The sequence below is a fragment of the Puccinia triticina genome, chromosome 15A (assembly GCF_026914185.1).
Source record: "Puccinia triticina chromosome 15A, complete sequence".
NCBI classification, from domain to species: Eukaryota; Fungi; Basidiomycota; class Pucciniomycetes; order Pucciniales; family Pucciniaceae; genus Puccinia; species Puccinia triticina.
The window spans coordinates 2,491,423-2,510,565 of NC_070572.1; the positions used below are offsets into that span (position 1 = coordinate 2,491,423).

A 19,143-nucleotide genomic window follows, 5' to 3' on the forward strand; every position below is an offset into this window, starting at 1 on the left:
TTACCAGTACAGCGGGTCTCGAGGTTTGACAAGTAGTGCAGGAGGAGGAGGAGTTGGCAAAAGAGGGAGAGAGGCGGACGGGATTCCGGCCGGCGAGGGCTGAGGAATCGCAGGCTCTTCGGCCCCGGGACCGGGCTGGAGGGCCGGGACGGACGGAGGGGCGGATTTGAGGAGCCGAAGACGCTCGAGCTTCCAGCGGTCGATCCACGCTTTCATCTTGGCCCTATACCCCCCCAGAAAAAGCAGATACATTGATCAGTCAATCTCTGTGAGGTGGGCAGGATGGAGAAGCGACGGACGCACCGGGAGGCCGGGCTTCCGCAATTCACCGTCGGGATAATCCGGACCCAATCGAAGGAGATGCAAAAACAGCTCAGCTCGAAAAACGACTACCCAAGCAAAGGACCCACGTCAACAAAGCATAAAACAATCGAAAAAAAAAGGGGGGGGGGGGGGGGAAGCTCAACGGAGTGTTCGGAGTACGGCACGCCGTAGATCTCGACGATGTGGGCGAGATCTGGCTTGACTTTCTCCGGGAAAATAAGCCGTCCGACCCGGTTGGATGGGCTACCATCCAGGTATTGTTCTTGTTGTTGGAAGGCGTCGATGAACGTGTGGAGGTCGAGCGAGTTGACAGGGATGGATGTGCGGGGTTTGTAGCACCACCCAGTGGGCTTGATTCCAATAACTACAAAAGCAAAAATCCCAATAAATCACTCGAAGTCTTGCCCAAATCGACTAAATCGACTGGAAAGACGAAGGAGACAGAGGGAGACTGAACTGTGATTGAAGTGGGGTCTAAACTTGGCCAAATGGGACTCCAAGAGCCCAGGTTTATTGAGCGCGAACAGGTTGACGAGATGGATCTGGGCATCGTACGGGTTCGTAGTCAGGAGCCCTTTCAGCTCGGCCTCCTCGTCCGCCTCGTCGATGCATCCGATAATCGCCCGCTTCCTGTGGTCCGAACAGAACACTTTGGTCGACAACCGTCGTGCCAACTCGATCACTATCCGTTCCTTTCCGATACTGTATGTCCCCACTAGGATCAAGCTCCTCTTTTCCGAGGCCGCCGTGCTCCCTTCTTTAACTTTCGTTCTGGGCTCAAACTGTTTGGGGGGGTAAGTCTGAATTGGTTTCCTTCTTTGGGGGAAGGGTGGATGGATAAACTTACGATACTCGCAAGTTTGGGTTGATTTGGAACAGGCGTTTCAGCGGCAGGCGGACAAACAAGCTGCTCGGGCTTCGCCTCTTTCTGAGGAGGGGGATCGACGGCAGGGGTGGTGGAAGAGGTATCTAACCAAGACTTGAAGACTGCTCTAGATTTATCGATCTCTTGAAGATTTTTGAGGTCCTTGGAAGACATTGTAGCCGTCCGATCGGCCTCGAGTACCCTGGCACTCATACTTCGACAACAGCCTTCGATCACCTGCTCTTGAGCTGGGAAACAGTACTTCGGATCTTAACCGTTTGATCGCCATGTTAGTTCATGTGCCTTTGCTTTCATCGCCGAGCGGGAAAGCTCAGGAAGCTCACCTAAATAGGTCGTGTCCAAGTAGCATATATCAATCACCTTGTTGTGGATCTCCGGGTGTCGCAGATGACTAGGTGCGGCCCTGAAGTCTCCGCAATGTAAGTACCGGAACGGCTTTTGCTCGGGTTTGGTCATCCCTTCGAACAAGAACATCGCCGATCCAGGACAACTATCGACCAAAAAAAAAAGGAGCGCCATTAATAAAAGAGAAAGAGCAGAAGAAGAGGAGCAGGTGGGACTAACTGATTAGCGTCGATCAGGACGACACGAACGTCGTCGATAGTGTAGGGCCGGTTGAAGTCGAGCGGGACGACCCACTGAGGATCGACCCTGAGCTTGAGCTTGACGAGGTTGGCCGTCGTCTTGGAGCAGTAGATCTTGCCGTGCTTCCAGCTCGAGCTCAGCTTGGTATAATGGTCCGAATGGGCGTGCGAGAGGAAGTAGCCGGTCACGCCTGGCACGGCCCCGTGGCTGAAGCAGTCCACCGACAGCGTCGTGCCCGGCATCAGCTTGTAGAACGGGACCGCCTGGCCTGCTCGGACTTTCTTCCCTCCCGCTTTCCCATCCGCTAGCTTTCCTACCGTCTTCTTCCCCTTCTTCTTGGCTTTTGCGGCTCGAGGCTTGGTGGATAAGGATGCTGATGGCTTGACGATTTTCGTTTCACTTAACAGAGACTTGACACTCCCTTCGTCTTCCTTTCCTTCGAAATCATTCGTCTCTTCTTCTTCTTCTCCATCCGTTGGGATATTGCTAAGCTGGTCCTCATCAGCAGGGCATTCGGGGCGTTCAGGCTTGGGTGTCGGTTTCGGTGGTGAGGATGTGGATGAGATAGGTCGATCGAGACAGAGATTGATATGTCTTTCGGCTAGAGCTAAGTTCCCATCGTCTAAAACTTTCGAGCAGACTGGACACGTGATAGTTTCGACAGTTTGTAAACCGCGACTAGCTTGGGGTTGCTGATTTTGGACGGGCGATGATGGGCCATCATCGTCGTCTTCTATGAGGATCGGCGTGGATTGATCTGGTGGTGATGATGGCAAGCTGATGACGACCGACTTCCTGTTCTTCTTCTTTGCTGAGCTCGACGATGGCTGTTCGGCTGGAGTACGTTTCCTGGATTGAGTAGGCTTCTTCTCGTCGGATACAGTTCGGCTCTTTCCTTCTCCTGGCTGGGTGCTCGCTGGGCTGAAGAATGAGTCGATGGATGTCTGAGTGGGCCCTGGTTTCTTCTGCTTGGCCGGCGTCTTGTTCTTCTTCTTCATCTCGTAAAGATGTAAATAGTTGATTCCTTGGGAGGTCAAGAGGCGGTTCTCCCACTCCTTTTGTCTTTCTCCTCCAACCCGCATACACCCAGCAACACTCCACCCCGGGCTCATCCACAGCCCAACAACAACACCCATCCCCATTCAGCCAAAACCCTTCAAATCCCCGACACGTACCAGCCAACCCATCTCAGAAAGACAACTAAAAATAAGTACCATTCGGAGGTACACATATGACATTGCATAGGGCGGAGGGCAGGCATAGGGTGTAATGAAAATGCAAGCAAAACAGGCGGGGATAACTGTCCGATGGAACACTACAACAAGGATCTTCAAACAGTGAAAAGAAAATACAAGCTCGGCGATTTTTTTAACTTCTTTTGTCGATAATGGGAAGCGTGTGTGTGTGAACGCCTATGCGGGATCCGATCCGATTTCAGAGTACTTGGGTGTGCAGGGTCTGGTGACGGGAAGCGGGGCGGATCCAGCTGGTATCAGACATACGGTGGAGAGCTTACATATGTTGGAGGTACACTACTTCTATTGGCATAGTTTTCACATGTACTTTTTTGTTTAGATGTTTTTTTTGCGACTGTGATATGAAAATTGTGGTCAAGAAAAAAACGCGTTCTCTGAGATATCCACCTGTAATTTTTTCTTGATCGTGTATTAAGCGGGGCCAGAAAGCCGATTGATATGTGAGCAATATAACTGGAAGAACGGAGCCATGGATCGGTTGATGTCTCGTTTCTGGGTGACGTGTATAGATGATGAGGCAAGCCAAGAGAAGGGGCACGGGGGCGAGGAATCAAGCATCGGGCGAAGGACGCATGGGTGTGTCGAGCATGATTTTGCGATGAGGCAAGCCACTGGAGCTGTCGGGTTCGAAGACCCTGCAGAAGGAGACGGTGCCCTTTCCGAAGTTAGGATGGATGCACACCTGCTCCGGCGGCGAGGGGATCTCATCGAAGCGTTTAAGCTGCGAGCCCGAGGCCTGGGGCCCTGGGACGAGCTGGCTGTTCGAAGGAGGATCCGGGCCCGGGACGAGTTGGCCGTTGGGAGGAGGAGGAGGACAGGAGCCGGAGGCCTGTGGGGTCGGGACTATTTGGCTGTTCGGTGGTCGCGAGGTGTCGGAGATGTGCTCGAGCAAGGCCTCCGACAAAAAGTCCACATTCTTCGTTGTCATCAGGTCGTAACAGAGCAAAAAGTAGCCTGCGTGCACTTTGGCTGCCATCTCCGGCCCCTTTGTACTCCTGATCTCTTCCATATTTTGCCGGGCATGCTGCACGTACTCCCACTCGGCCGTGTTCGGCTCGTGCATCCGCTTGATCCCGTCCTTCACCGATCCTCCCATGCGTTGGGCGTCTGACTGTTGCTGTCCTGTTGATTGTAAGCAGGAAAAGCAGAAGGTCCGGTCAGCTCTCGATCTGCAATCCTGCGGCCAGACCATTTTGTAAGTTGCGAGGGAGGCATAGTTACCTGTGGATGCGCTGTAGACCGAGTACCTTGATTCATCGGGCGTCGGTTCGAAATGCGCTACCTCCGCGGCCAAGCTTTGAGCACGCGTTTCGCCCGAAGCGCGTCGGGGGTACGGTGCTGCGCGGACGGCGCCCTTGGCGGTCCGCACGACGCCCGATCTCTCCTCCTCGCAGAGGCCAGACGTCTCTCTGGCCTTCCCCTTGTTCGGAACGATCTGTGCACGGCGGTGGAGGTTGGCCTCCGTGAGGGGTTGGGAGAAGATCAGGGGACGGGATGGCCTGGCGGCCATCGGGGCCTGCGCTTGTTGGTGGTTGAGGAACTCGTTTCGGGAGTCCTCGCGCTCGTCGCGGCTCGGACCGGCCATCGCAGGCGGAGTCAGATCGAGGGGTTCGGCCATATGAGGCGTGGGGATGGGTGTTTCGTATGGCGACGGACTGGGTCGGTTGCGGGACTTACGTGCCCGACGCTCTCGACGAGCATTCTTGTTGGTCATCATGATCCGGGCCGTCACATCGGTGGCCCGTTTGGTAGCATGGATAAACCTCTCGATAAGGCCGCCGTTGTAGAGCGTCGGCCGCTCGCCCTGGGCCGCCGCATCGTACTGCTCGACTAGCACCGGCGGGAGTCGCGTGCGCATCTCTGGATCCACTAACATGCCTTCCAAGATGTCAACGTAGTCCGACCGCGAGACGTCTTGCCCATTCATATGCGCCATCACCGCCGTCGCCGCCTTCGTAATCATCTGCTGTCTTTGCGCTGTGTAAGTCGAGTCCCTGGGCGGTAGACCAGCCAGCCCGGGGAATGCGTTCAGCTCAGGTACTTGACCGCCAGCCTGTTGTGAGGAGTAAACCATGTGAGCACTCATGATAGGGACATTCTGTCAAATTGTAAGTGTCTCTGGGTCGGCTTACCTCTAATGGCTTACTTTCCGGCTTGGTGGTCGGTACGCCAGAAGCAAACTGAAACTGGGGAGCCAAGAATGTCAATCTTGTGGTCCGGGAAGGGGATCGGATAGATGCGCTTACAAGGCTTTCGGTCGGCTTGGAGATGGATGCGGGGGAATTGGGTACGGGGGCGTTACGGATAGGACCCCACCATGGTCTCTGAGGAGTCAGGAGAGCCAGCCGAGGGTCAAAAATCGAGAGCTTGCTTATGTGCATGCGTGGGAGAGGATGAAAGACTGACTTGGGACTGCGGCCGAGGGGCATGATCGACTGCTTGAGGCTGGTCATTCGAGTGGGCCGGGCGGACGGTGGCATGGCTGGCGGCGCTCGAGACGGAGGCCTGTAGAAAGTAGCACGAAGTATCAGAGACCGACGGTGGATGGACGATTTAGCGGGAAGGAAAACACGACCTGTGGGGCAGGCGGAGGTTGCATCTCGACGACGGTGTTGTCCTGTTGACCGGGGTCTTGGTGCATCTGTTCGTGTTCCTCGGCCGGTGCGGGCACAGGAGGCTCGGTAGCTTTTGCCGAGGTGGACCTGCGTTGGCGTCTGTTCGGCTTTGGGGGGCCGGCGCGGGGCAGCCCCAGGATTTCCTCCTCGGCGGTGCGAGCGCGCCGTTGCTGTCGAAGTGCCCGGGCGGCGACGATGCTGGTGGCTGCCGTGTAGGCTGCATTTCGCGTGGTCACCATGGCTTCTCTCCTGTGCTGGTACGATACTGAGATTTGCTTCGGAGGTTACTATTGGAAAGGAAACAAGAAAGGGTGAGGATGGGGGGCGCCCGCGATGGAAATTCAAAGGGTGCGTGTTTAACTATCTCCTCTGCTCTATGTCCTCGTTCCCATGCCCACTGAGGCTGTTTATATAGCTGTTGAGGGGCGACAGACAGAGTTGGGCTGAGGACATCCTTTGAGCTTCCAAGCTGATCAGCTGGAGTGAGTAGTTTTGGGCCTGGTTGTACATAATGACAACTGGACAAAATGCAAACAAAACGTGGCATATACTTGTCTCCGGTGCTCTGGACGTATGTACAAATAAATATGGAATACGTCTTTTGTGCTTCCTTGATCCCCTTCACCCTGCAAGAGCCGCAAGCTGCACCGGCAGGCCGGCTGCCCTTCGTCATTCAGGATGGCCGGCTCTGGCTTTGGCCACATCTGCTTCCACTAGTTACACAACCGCCGCACTACAAAAAGTCCATACCCGAACTCACTTGTTGGGCAGGCAGGTCCGATGAGACCTCGAGTCCGAGCCGCCTGTCAGACCTCTTGTCGGACATGGCAATCCACCAGCAGGTAGGACCGAGCTTCGGAGGTAGGACTCGCCTGTCCGAGCAGTTGCACCGCCTATTGGCTGCTCAGATATGGCCGACATCCCTTCGGGCAACCATGTCCGGCAGGGAGTCGGGCGGGCAGGGACGCGATCCCATCAAACATCAGGCTGCGCCGGTAACTTGCTTTTATATGCAAGATACAACCTGACAAGTTACATAAAACAGTTGTTGCCAGGAGCACTGATTGAACAAACAAACTTTAATCGAGTTCCTACCATCCAACTGGGCCCTCCTCCGACCAGGGACTGATAAGTTCTGCCCTTTGTTTATTTTTACAAACGAAAACTCGAGGCGCATTTATAATCACGGAGGAGGTGATACATAATTGCAAAGGCAAACCTGCCGACATGAGTCGCAGGTCTCTCCTCTACCCGGCCTCCGGTGACGGTTGCTTTGTCGCCTCTACAGATGTTCTCCACTAGCATTGTTGTTTCAATCATTCACCAGTTGCCGCCAGCTCTTCAAGGCGAGCGACGGGCAAAATTCTTCTTGAGACACACGGGTGAGTGGCACTTCCAAGGATACTCACCTATAGCATCATCACTACGAGTCAGGGGTGGGCGTGCTGCTCTGCGGAATATACATACATGCATGGCTAAGATACAGATCTTTAGGGTCCAAAGTGGAGAGAAAACTCGTTGGAGCTTCCACTTCATCTGTATTTCTTGGATTAGGCAAGCGTTGGACCCTCATCAGATCTGTATGAACCCGACGCTCCTCATCTTGACAACAAGAACGGAAACTCAGGTTGGACTTTGTCGTCCATGGGGGGACTGGTACATACTTTCCAGAATCACACCTTCTCCCTTCCAATCATTTTCAGCGGGATTCTCGCCAGACCGTCTTTCTACTCTGCCTTTTGGCCGCGCACATCCTACCATGCGACCATCAACACTACCCCGGGCTCTGGTGCCGATTCTCATTTTTATCTGTTCAATAATTTCAACTTCTCGCTCCATATCTGTCTACCGCCTTCAGCGCCGAATGGAGTTCTTGGCGGGTGGGAAGGCAATTGTAGAAGGCACTGGGTCTGCCTTGACATCAGTAGAACTTGGGAAAATGGCAAGCAGCTTAGTCAAGACAGGCGACGCAGGAGTTGACGGTGCTAAGTCGTCCGCACTCGCTGCCGGTGCCCACCTCGAGCTCCCGGGCAATCCAAAGTTGGAGCTATCTCCGCTTACGAAGGAGCAATCACTGCCCAAGGGCTCGTCCACGGATCTCTCCCTCAACTCTGAAACCGGTACCGCCCAGGATAAGCTGCTAGCGAATCAAAAACTCCGGACAGCGGATCACGAAGAAAGCAAAGACATCATTCCATTTCAACCCCCCGGCACCGAATCTCCCAACGTCAAGACAGATCTCCCCAAGACTCAACCCCCCGAGACTAAAGGACCGCCCCCATCGTCCACTCCTTCCAAAGATGCTTTCACGCCCAAAGACCCAACAACTCCAACTTTTTCCCACGCTTTCCCTGAGACGAAGTCGGCAAAAATTGTAAGAAATCTTCATACTATCAAAGTCTTTTGCTTTTTGAGCAACACAAACCGTTCAACCCCCGGGGTTCCAAATTAAACTGACAACATCCGTTTGCAGATGCAAGACGATATAGCCTTGTACCGAAAATGGAAGGAATACGTGAGTTTCGGAATCGCCATGGCGCGTTACTTTTGAAGCATGATCTAACACGATGCTTTTCAGGCACCAACTATAGACAAATACGAAAATATGGTGAAATCAACTCTAAGGTAAGTGTCCCATGGAACTTTCTTCAACCACGTAGGGCCAAGTGCACCGCATGCAATCAACTAATTGTCTCATGGGCGTTTGTTCAGGGAATGGGGAAATGCATTCAAAAACCGTTTCGTAAGTGCTGATTCTACATGGATGCGTTTCTTCCTGTTGAACCGATGATTGATCTTTGTTTCTGTTTAATGTAGACAAAGTTGGTGGGTACCATTCAACTTTGGAATATTTGGCTTTTCAAAAAAAAAGACATGCTAACCACAGCCCCGAACCAATCATGATACCATAGACTTCGACATCCGAACAAGCGAAAGAAACATTGTCGAGCACGCAAGGGAGTAAACTGCTTGAGGCGTCAGAACAAGATGCCAAAGTGGGCATTTCCGGAGACGCTGAAAATGCTCTCGCCCTTACATCCCAACGTCCGCCTAAGAATGTCGTGCTTACATCCCAAAGTCCGCCTAAAGATTTATTCAACCATTACTTTGAGACGTTCAAGGGACTCCCTGTAAGAAATGTTCACACCATCAGCGTCTCTTTCTAGTGGAGTAACACAAACTGTTCCAAATTGAGCTGACAACATGGGTTTGCAGTCGCAAGCACAGAATGATTTGTTGGCATACTTCAAGCAAATTGTGAGTTCCGAAATTGTTGTAGTGCATTACTTGTGAAGGATGTTCTGACATGATGGTCTTCAGAGGACATCAATAAATGAATATGCAGAAAGCTTTCCCGAGGGCGTAATGTATGTATTCCATGGAATATTTTTTTCACCGCGTAGAACCAGATGCCCCGCATGAAGTCAACTGATTACACCATGGGCGCTTAATTCAGCAAATTGAAAACTAAAATGAAGGAAAGTGGCGTAAGTGCACATTCTACTCGGATATGTTTTGTGCTAGTAAACTGACAAAAACAACGTGTGCAACCCCAAACCATTTGTGTTACCAAAGGATCCGAAATTCAAACTATTGGAAGGACCTCCCTCAAGCACGCGACAGGCTGAAGCACTTGCGGCGTCAGAGCAAGATGCCAAAGTGGCCATTTCCGGAGACGCTGAAAACGCTCTCGCCCTTACAACCCAACGTCCGCCTAAAAATCTTGCACTTTCATCTCAACGTCCGCCTAAAGATTTATTCAACCACTACTTTGAGATGTTCAAGGAACTCCCGGTAAGAAATACTCACACTATCAGCGTCTCTTTCTAGCGGAGCAACACAAGCTGTTCCAAATTGAACTGACAACGTGGGTTTGCAGCCGCAAGCAAAGGAAAGTGTGTTGGAACACTTGAAGCAAATTGTGAGTTCCGAAATTGTTGTAGTGCATTACTTGTGAAGGATGTTCTGACATGATGGTCTTCAGAGGAAAGCAATAGATGATTTTGTAGAAAACTTTCAGGCGAGCACAATGTATGTATCCCATGGAACATTTTTTCCCCACGTAGGACCAGATGCCCCGCATATAGTCAACTGATTACACCATGGGCGCTCAATTCAGTAACTCGAGAAATAAAATGATGGAACGTGGCGTAAGTGCACATTCCACTCGGACATGTTCCGTGCTAGTAAACTGACAACAACAATTTGCGCAACCCCAAACCAATCGTGTTACCAAAGGGTCCGAAATACAAACAATTGAAAGGACCATCCTCAAGCACTCGACAGACTGAAGCACTTGCGGCGTCAGAGCAAGATGCCAAAGTGGCCATTTCCGGAGACGCAGAAAATGCTCTCGCACTTACATCCCAAAGTCGTCCTAAAAGTTTCTTCAGCAATAACCTTGAGAGGTTCAAGGGACTCTCTGTAAGAAATATTCACACTATCAGTGTCTCTTTCTAGCGGAGCAACACAAACTGTTCCAAATTGAACTGACAACGTGGGTTTGCAGTCGCAAGCAAAGAAAAGTGTGTTGGAACACTTGAAGCAAATTGTGAGTTCCGAAATTGTTGTAGTGCATTACTTGTGAAGGATGTTCTGACATGATGGTCTTCAGAGGAAAACAATAAATGAATATGTAAAAGACTTTCAGGCGAGCGCAATGTATGTATCCCATGTAATATTTTTTCACCACGTAGGACCAGATGCCCCGCATATAGTCAACTGATTACAATTACACCATGGGCACTTAATTCAGTAAATTGAAAAATAAAATGAAGGAAAGTGTCGTAAGTGCATATTCCACTCGGATATGTTTTGTGCTGATAAACTGACAAAAACAACGTGTGCAACCACAAAACAATTCAAAACAATTGTGTGAACAAAGGGTCGGAAATTCAAACAATTGAAAGGACCATCCTCAAGCACCCGACAGACTGAAGCACTTGTGGCGTCAGAGCAAGATGCTAAAGTGGCCATTTCCAGAGACGCTGAAAATGCTCTTGTGCTTAAATCCCAACGTTCGCCTAGAAAATTATTTGACGATTACCGTCAGAGGTTGAAGGGACTCCCTGTAAGAAATATTCATACTATCAGCGTCTCTTTCTAGCGGAGCAACATAAACTGTTCCAAATTGAACTGACAACATGGGTTTGCAGTCGCAAGTGCAAACAAACCTTATGAATACCTTCCAGAAAGTTGTGAGTTCTAAAATTATTGTGGCGCGCTGCTGTTGAATAATGTTCTGACATGATGGTCTTCAGAGGACAAAAATCATAGAACTTGTACACAACTTTCAGGCGGCGGTAATGTATGTATCCCACAGAGTTTTCTTTTGCCACATAGGACCAGTTTCCCCGCATACAACCAACTGATTTCACCATGGGCGCTTAATTCAGGAAATTGGCAAACAAAAGTAAACAGCTTAGCGTAAGTGCATTCCACCCGCACATGTTTCTTGTTAGTAAACTGACAAAAACAACGTGCACGACCCCAAACCAATTGCGTTACCAAAGGGCCAAGCATTGGAACAATTGAAAGGAAAATTATCGAGAACGCGACAGGCTAAAACACTTGAGGCGTCAGAGCTAGAGGCCAAAGTACCCAAGCGTCCGCTGTAAGCTACCAAAACTAGATCTTGAACTGAACCAATCTCTCCCCCGCTCATTGAATCTGTTTGCTTTGACATAGATCATCTCAATTAAAAGAACAGTTCCAAATCCGCGTCGTAAGTGAAATGGACAGCTTCTCTTCGCATGTTGACTTCGCCATTGACCAAGTCTTGCTTTCAAGAAAAATCCTCGTCGTCCTCCGACCTCTGAAGAGAAGGCAGATTTTGGTGGGTTATCACGTTTTTTGTTCTCTTATGACTGATAGCTTATCAGCAACCCCGCATCTTTTTATGTTCTGGCTCACCCCTTGCGCCATTCTCTGCTTTCCTTAGATCAATTCAAGTTCGATATTGCCAGAGCCTTTGATGATGAAAAGTACGGGTACAGGTTGGGCGATGGCGAGGAGTTTACTCCAAAAAACCTTGGCAAGCTTATTGATAACGAAATGCACGCGAAGACAATTGGTCATACTCCGGATGGAACGCCGATCATCACCAAACAATCGTACGGCGGGTATCTCGAAGATCTAAGGGTGTTCACGAAAAGTGATGACGCGCTTACAAACGCTAAGACAGTTTTCACCAGTTTGGAAAGCCTTGAAGAAGCCCCAAACAAAGCCCAAATTGTGGAAGACGTGACCAAAGTCATCAAACAACTAGACGAACAGAAGTTGTCCCAGTTCGCGCACGAATCAGAGGCAGCCCTCGAGAGTCTTCGAAATATTGATTATGAAATTGGGCTCAGGAAACCTCTGACAGAATACTTCAAGGCCCAAGCTATTGACGTCCAGAAGTTTGCTACAGCTCGAGCAATCCAGATGAACCCAGAGAGATCGTTGGACCTTGCGAAGCCGCTTTTCACAACAGCTGAAGAAGTAATGCATACATTGCCTGCGGAACTCGACTTGACCACCGAGCTATACTCCTACTCTCTGATTCGAGGAATTGAAGAAGTCTTGAGTGAGGCGCGACTAGCTACTCAGCCGGCGGTCGAAAGATTAGCGAATATTCACATGGCTGATGCCTTCAAGGATAATAATGCCGCAACCCAACTAGTAGCAGATTACATCAACAAGATGGGAGAAACCGACTTCCAACGACTGACAGGCGAAAATCCATCAAAAATCTTTCAAGAACTTCAAAAGACCAATCGTCCTGATATCCAGCAGCGATACGTCCAGCACTTATATGAAAAAAAATTGATTGATCAACCAAATCGAGACAGATTGATAACCAATCTAAAAGGTCTTGAAGCCGGAGACATGAACAGTGAAAGGTATCTGGAAATACTCGGAACCCAAGAGGAGTTGACACATGAGTTGATTTCCACACTCAAGCAGGAGGCGTCCGTCCGCATACTAAACCCGTTCCACGATCCACCCGAGAGTGTCAACAAGCAAGCCGTATCTCTTCTTACCGAATCATATCTCGAGACAATTGACAACCATGCCAAGTCCCTTTATCTCACAAAGAACTCATTCGAACATCCCGCCTCGATAAGATTCGATGAAGCCGCCAAAACCTACAGGCCCAAACAATGGAAACCCCTGCTTGACTCGAATGATAGGCAGGGACTCACGCAAAAAGCCTACGTGGAGGCTCATTTTGGCCTAGTTCCTCAGGTCCAGGAGAAAGTTGCCCATCAATCACAACTTGATAAATTCTTCAGTGAAACCAAAATAGCATCCTCCGCACCCAGAAGTATGTAAACGTGATTTTGCTCTACCAATAACACCACCTGAAATGCATTCACTGATGATTGACCCAATCTTTCCTTACAATAATTGTGATTAATTCTTTGAATTTGCAAAGAGCTCACCGTTGGAGACAAGTTCCCCCCCATTGATGAACGCTTAGCTGCATTGCAGAAAAAGCCTTTGGTGAAGGGCGATGAACGCCTGAAGGGCACCCCCTGGGAAAACATGCCAGTCAAAGATCAGGCCAAGCTGAACGAAGCCGCTCAACTCGCTTTTCCAAATGTCGATCGTTTGAGAGATCGAGTAACAGCAGATCAATTGCTTGGAGAAAAAATCAAAGCATTCGAACAAGCCAACCATGACGACATTCCTGGGATGCTCGACGTACTCAAAGGCGTCCGTCAACACGCCGAACCCCCACCGCTACCACCCGTGGGATTCGAGTCCGACGAAGCTGCACTATTGGCAGCAGCTGACAAAATAATTGGCAAGCAATCACAATCACCCTCGTTCATGACGAGATTGTTTAATCGCATCAAAAAGCCATCAAGCCTCTTCTCGCGAGAGAAAGGCTTGTAACATGCACTCTAACATGTGAAATTCGACTGGAAAAGCGGGCATTTCTTTCAATCAATTCCCTCTCAGCATGTAAATAATAGTTTGAATCATGTCCCAAATTTATGTACATCGATTAACTCCCGCACACGTCCCAAGGACCATAGTCCATTTTCCTTCGTTTTTGTATCTTTTTCTCTCGTCCGTCGCTTTAAACCAACTTTGTTCACGCCTTCCAATTTTCAATGTACGTGTCTTGTCGAGGCTTCCGTGTAAAGCTGGTGTAAAGATGTAATGTAACGGACAAGGTTTATAGACACGGGTTGCTGAAATGATTATTTCCGCGAGACCTTTCTTCCTTTAATTGAGCAATATACAACTACTGCCGGTGTCGGCGATTGATAAGGAGAAATGATTTTTGGGATGAAATTCGAGGGCGTTTAAGCCCGTCCCGCGGCGACCATGGGACCATTGGTCCAGGCTATTTTGGAGGTTTTCTCAGGGGATATGAGCTGTCCAATGAAACTGGAAAAACAAAAAATTTCGACCAGAAAGTCGGCCCTCGCGACCGTCTGAAGACACAAACGGTCGAGGGCGCATCGACCAATCTTGGGAGCCGTTTCTGCCACTCTTGAAGGTTGTATTAACGAAATAGTCCAGATGTCACATTTTGTTCTGCCAAATGATTGTTTCATTGATAATTGGTGTCAAAGGAAGCCGCAGGCGTAAAAATGCTGACCAACAGGCCCGTTCCGAGCCTCCATCGTGGTGCTGTATCTCTCCGGAAGCCATGAACAACGGCCCGGGATCGGGGGAAGGAACTCATACCGGGAGTGGACGAAAGCTGCAACTGGGTTGGATATTTCGGTTCTCATGGACTCATCTCGCTTGTTCAACGTTTCAAAAGATTATCATCGCCATGAATCAGGGTGCTAGCGTCTCTGCTTTTTTCGCAAGTCAGCAGTACATGGACTGCCCTATTAGGCTGGCTGACAACGCCCAGTTCCAGGGCTGCTTTACTCCTGATCCTGTTTAAGCCTATCACGTTTTCTGGAGACGGCTTCGAATGCGACAGCCCCTTCTCTTGAGGATTATTGTAGATTGAAAACCAAGATTGCCGCCTTCAAAAAGCTGATGCACTTGAGAAAGGCCGGCATTAAACGCAAGGACACTTCGGCACTTCGAATGCCGGCTTACGAAGGTGGATCCGACTTGAACGATGAATATATCTACGCCTTACCGAAAACGAAAGCTGCCTCGGATTTTGCATCAAGTTTATGGGACTGCAACACTCCAGACCTTAAACGACTGCTCGCATGAGGCTGCCCGACCGGCTGGGCTGGGCTACATCCCTCGAGGCAACTTCATTGACAAACCATGATGCCGGGTTGAACCTGTGCAATCAGGCCCCTTTGAGGCTTTGTTACTCATCAGCTCTGTATGAACCCCGCGTTGCATATCTTGGCGACAAGACCGGAACCTCAGCCTCAGGTTAGACCTTCTGTATGCGGACTTGATACGCACATCGTCCGCTCCAGATGATTTCCAATGGGGTTCTTTATCATCAGGCCGTTGCTCTCTGCCTTTTGCACTCGCACATCCAACTCCTACCATGCGACCATCAACACCACCCCAGGCCCTGGTGCCGATTCTCGTATTTCTCTGTTCAATAATTTCAAGTTGTGGCTCCCTTCCTGTCTACCGTCTTCAACGCCGAATGCTGGCCAGTACCAGTCATGCTGTTGACGCTCTCAAGGCGGTAGAAGGTACATCGTCTGCCATCAAATCAGGAGACTCTATAGAAGTCGTAAGCAGCTTGGTCCACACAGGCAACGCAGCGGGTGACAGTCTCAAGCCGTCTGCACTCGGTGCCAATAACTTTGACCTTCCGGGCAATGCGAACTCGAAGCTAACTCCGATTACCAAGGATCAATCACTGCTTACCAAGGACCAATCACTACTTACTAAGGATCAATCACTGCTCACCTCTGAAACCGACACTGCCAAGGAGAACTTCGATCCTTTAAAACACTCGGCTCTACCCGAGGACCACCTTCCCCCGAAAGGTTCGTCCCGCACAACTCTGCAAGAACTTCTCAGACAGAAGTCCAACCCAGAAACAACTCTCGATCCTCACGTCCAAGCAGAAGGCACCTCTCCATTTGTAGCTCCCAAGACATCTGATCAAGTAGCGCACCCATCCTCCACTCCTTCCGCAGAAGCTGAAAATGCTTTCGCGCCCAAAGCCCAATCGCCGTCCGAAAATGAATTACTGAACCAGCCAAACGGGAGACCAAATGTAAGAAATCAGCGTCTATTGCTCGTCAAGCGAGAAAACCCGCTCCAGCCTCTGTTTTCGGAATGCAACTGACGTGGGTTTGCATTGCCATCTGATGTTGCAGTTTTTCAGATACAACTTCAATCGAGCTGTGAGTTTTTGCATTTTTTATGGCACGTTGCCATCGGGTCATGTTCTGACATGATCCTCTTCAGGCAACAACTGTGAAAGAATTCGCATCAAGCTTTCCGGCGCGTTTAACGTATGTGTCCCATGTAATTTCCTTTAACCACGTGGCAAGTGCTCCGCATACAATCAACTGATTTCCCCATGGGCCATTAATTCAGGAAAATGGTAGAAAGGTTGAAGCAGCGTTGGGGAGCTAAATGGGTAAGCGCTCATTCCACCTGGACGCTTTTCGTGCTAGTGAACCGACGATTGATCGTTGTTTCTCTTCTTAGAACGAAGCGGTGGGTCCAATCCAACTGTGGAATATTTAGCTTTTCCGACAAGAATCATGCTAAGTACAACCTCAAACCAATCTTGCTCCAAAGGTTGCGAGATTGAAACGAAAATTCGGAAGGGGACCGCCCGAGCTGCCTCTAGGCGCAGATGCCCAACTGGCCAAGCTTGACACGTGAGCAACCAAAACAGATTTACTCATTATGCTTGTTCCATCGCTTGAGCTGAACCAACCTCCACTCATTAAACCTCTTTGCTTTGACATAGAGCTGCGCCATGGGAACGAAAGTTTGAAATTCATGTGGTAAGCAAAAATGGACATCTGACCTTCGAAAAAGTGTTGATTTCGTCGCTGACCAGGTCCTCCGCAGACTGCCGAGCGTGGTGTTCCTACGGATGGTGAGAAAACAAGATTCAGTAAGTTATTTGACTTTCTATTCTCTTTGGACCGATAGCCGATCACCAAATCGCCATCCTTTTAACTTTGCTTGCTTGCCCCTCGCGTGACTTCACATGGTTTCCCTAGATTTCGTCAAAATGGATATCGGCACAGCCTTTGATCGTAGTAAGATGGGGTACGAGTTGGGTAATGGCAAAACGTATACTCCGAAAAACCTTGCCGAGCTGCTTCAAGAGAAAATGCCGAAGAAAAGTTTCACTGCGGAAGGAAAGGAAGCAGGCACCCAGGAGGCAGTCACCCAGGAGGCAGTCACCCAGGAGGCACTCGCCCTGGAGGCACTCGCCCGGAAGGCACTCGCCGAGAAGGAAGTCACCCAGTTACACAACTATTTGAATGCTTTAAAGAAGTTCGCGAAAAATCGTGAAATATTTAATGAAGCTTACATGGCTTTGATGGGATTGAACAGGATTAAAGCAACTCCATATGAAGCCCTAGCCGAGAAAGACGTAGAAGAAGCTATGGAAGCGCTAACCCCAGCCAAGCAGGCAAACTTCGAACCAGAATTTCAAGCAGCCGCCAAGCGTATAAAACGCTCAGGGTTCCAGTTCAGGGCATCTCCGAAGGATTACTTCCCAGATTTGGTGATCGAAGGAAGCAGAGCTATCGACTTCAAGAAGTTTACTGCAGCTCGAGCGATCCAGATGAACCCAAAGAAACCCGTGATTGCGAATCAGGTTTTCTCGACAGCCGAAGAAGTCATGCACACATTGCCTGAGGACTTCGACTTGACCACAGAGCTATACCGCTACTCTTTGATTCAAGGATTTGAAAAGTTGTTAGTTGACGTGCGGAAAACTGTCCAGGAGCCCCTCCAGGCCACAGCCGAGGAACACATGGCGGATGTCTTCGCAAATCCTTCCCTACTCAAGACAGATATAAACCTCTACGTGAGCAGGATAAGAGAAACCGACTTCGAACAATTGACTGGCGAAAGTCCGTCAGCAATCTTTCAAGATTTGAAACAAGGTTACCAACGGCAGAAAATAGTTGATTCATTACGCGAAAAACTTCTGAACTCGAAGGAATTCAACGATCTCAAAGCGGCCAGTCGCAATCGAGAAACGTTTCAGGATACACTCCTGCCTATCTTGCGAGAAGCTTCGGACGCAGCCGACAATCAAGGAAAGGTTAAGTATCTGAAGGAACTACAAGATCTGAGCAAAAATGATGCAGCCAATCACCCCTTCGTCGAGGAGTTATTCCAGCGGAAATTGATCGGTGAATCTACTCGAGAAAAATTGAATCCGAAGACGGGGATGAACCATAAAGAATTTCTGGAAGCTCTGGGGACACAAGAAGAATTTACCAAAACGTTAATGTCCGACTTTAAACAGGACATTCTCGCCCGTACACGTATAACAGACCGAATTTACAAGAATGACGAAGCCGGTCATGATGTCGAAAGAGCAGCTATAAGTCGTCTGGCCAAATCATATGGCGAGGAACTCGACAAAAAAGCCAAGCCCTTCTATCTCACAAGGGAAGCATTCGAAGACTCTGGAGCGATAAAATTCAAAGAAGCCATAGATGTCTACCAGCCTCACGTTGTCTTCGAAACCTTTTCGAAGCCGGATCGTTTGGCCCTCACAAAATCCTACATCAGGGCCCATTATGGCACAGATGACTGGGGAATAGTTACCCGTCAATCGCAAATTGAAAAATTCTTCAATGAAATCAATATACCGAGCGTAGCAAGTATGTAAACATAATGTTGCTCTACAAATAACACCACTTGGCATTCATTCACTGATCAATGTCCCAAACTTTCTTTTCAATCATCGTGGTTTCATCCTTGATTTTCCAAAGCTGTCAGTATCAAAGGCTTCCCCGACATTGATGGGCGATTATATTCTCTCGTCAATAACCCTTTAGTGGAGGGTGATGTACGTCTGAAGGGTACCCCATGGGAACAAATGCCAGCGAGATCTCGAGAAAAGGTGAACGAGGCAGCTACGCTCGTTTTTAAAGATTTTGATGGGTTGAAATCGAAAACAGAAGAACTTCATGGTATACTTGAACTCAAGCTTGAAAAATTGGAAAGACAACTGGACGACAAAATTCCTGTGATGCTTCAAGTAATGGAGCAGATCGCTAAGAACGCCATTCCCAAAGGACCAAGGATTCTGTCAGAAGCCGAGGAAGCCGCACGAGCCGCCAAGGTCAAATTAGTCAATGCGGCGTACGCTGGTCGACTTCCCGAACTACAGAAATCTGAACTACCGCGCGCAACACCCGGCTTGGCAGTTGGTCCAGCCGACTCTGGCTTGGGGACTGAGGTTGGTTCGACCACGCACTCTGGCTTGCTGACCAACGTTGGTCCACGGTAACAATGGCAAGGTGCACGGTTGGTGGAAGATTGGCACAACCGAATGCCCCCCCCTCCATCCAACCACTTTTCAACCAACACCCAACCAACA

General features: G+C 49.6%; 3 protein-coding genes across 3 annotated transcripts; all 3 read right to left on the reverse strand.

The window, feature by feature from the left end:
• On the reverse strand, positions 1-3,295 carry PtA15_15A243 (uncharacterized protein; the record flags this gene model as incomplete). Its single annotated transcript, XM_053163430.1, has 9 exons — positions 1-223; positions 304-389; positions 468-688; positions 782-1,106; positions 1,172-1,458; positions 1,534-1,700; positions 1,775-2,194; positions 2,288-2,739; positions 3,239-3,295. 9 exons carry the CDS (start codon positions 3,293-3,295, stop codon positions 1-3), a joined length of 2,238 nt encoding a protein of 745 aa, XP_053027406.1.
• A 306-nt stretch (positions 3,296-3,601) lies between these two features.
• PtA15_15A244 (uncharacterized protein) lies at positions 3,602-5,905 on the reverse strand (the record flags this gene model as incomplete). Its single annotated transcript, XM_053163431.1, has 6 exons — positions 3,602-4,173; positions 4,273-5,104; positions 5,184-5,237; positions 5,298-5,375; positions 5,458-5,556; positions 5,627-5,905. The coding sequence occupies 6 exons, from the start codon at positions 5,903-5,905 to the stop codon at positions 3,602-3,604; spliced, it is 1,914 nt and encodes a 637-aa protein (XP_053027407.1).
• An 8,102-nt stretch (positions 5,906-14,007) lies between these two features.
• PtA15_15A245 (uncharacterized protein) lies at positions 14,008-14,290 on the reverse strand (the record flags this gene model as incomplete). Its single annotated transcript, XM_053163432.1, has 2 exons — positions 14,008-14,156; positions 14,266-14,290. 2 exons carry the CDS (start codon positions 14,288-14,290, stop codon positions 14,008-14,010), a joined length of 174 nt encoding a protein of 57 aa, XP_053027408.1.
• Positions 14,291-19,143: the final 4,853 nt, after the last annotated feature.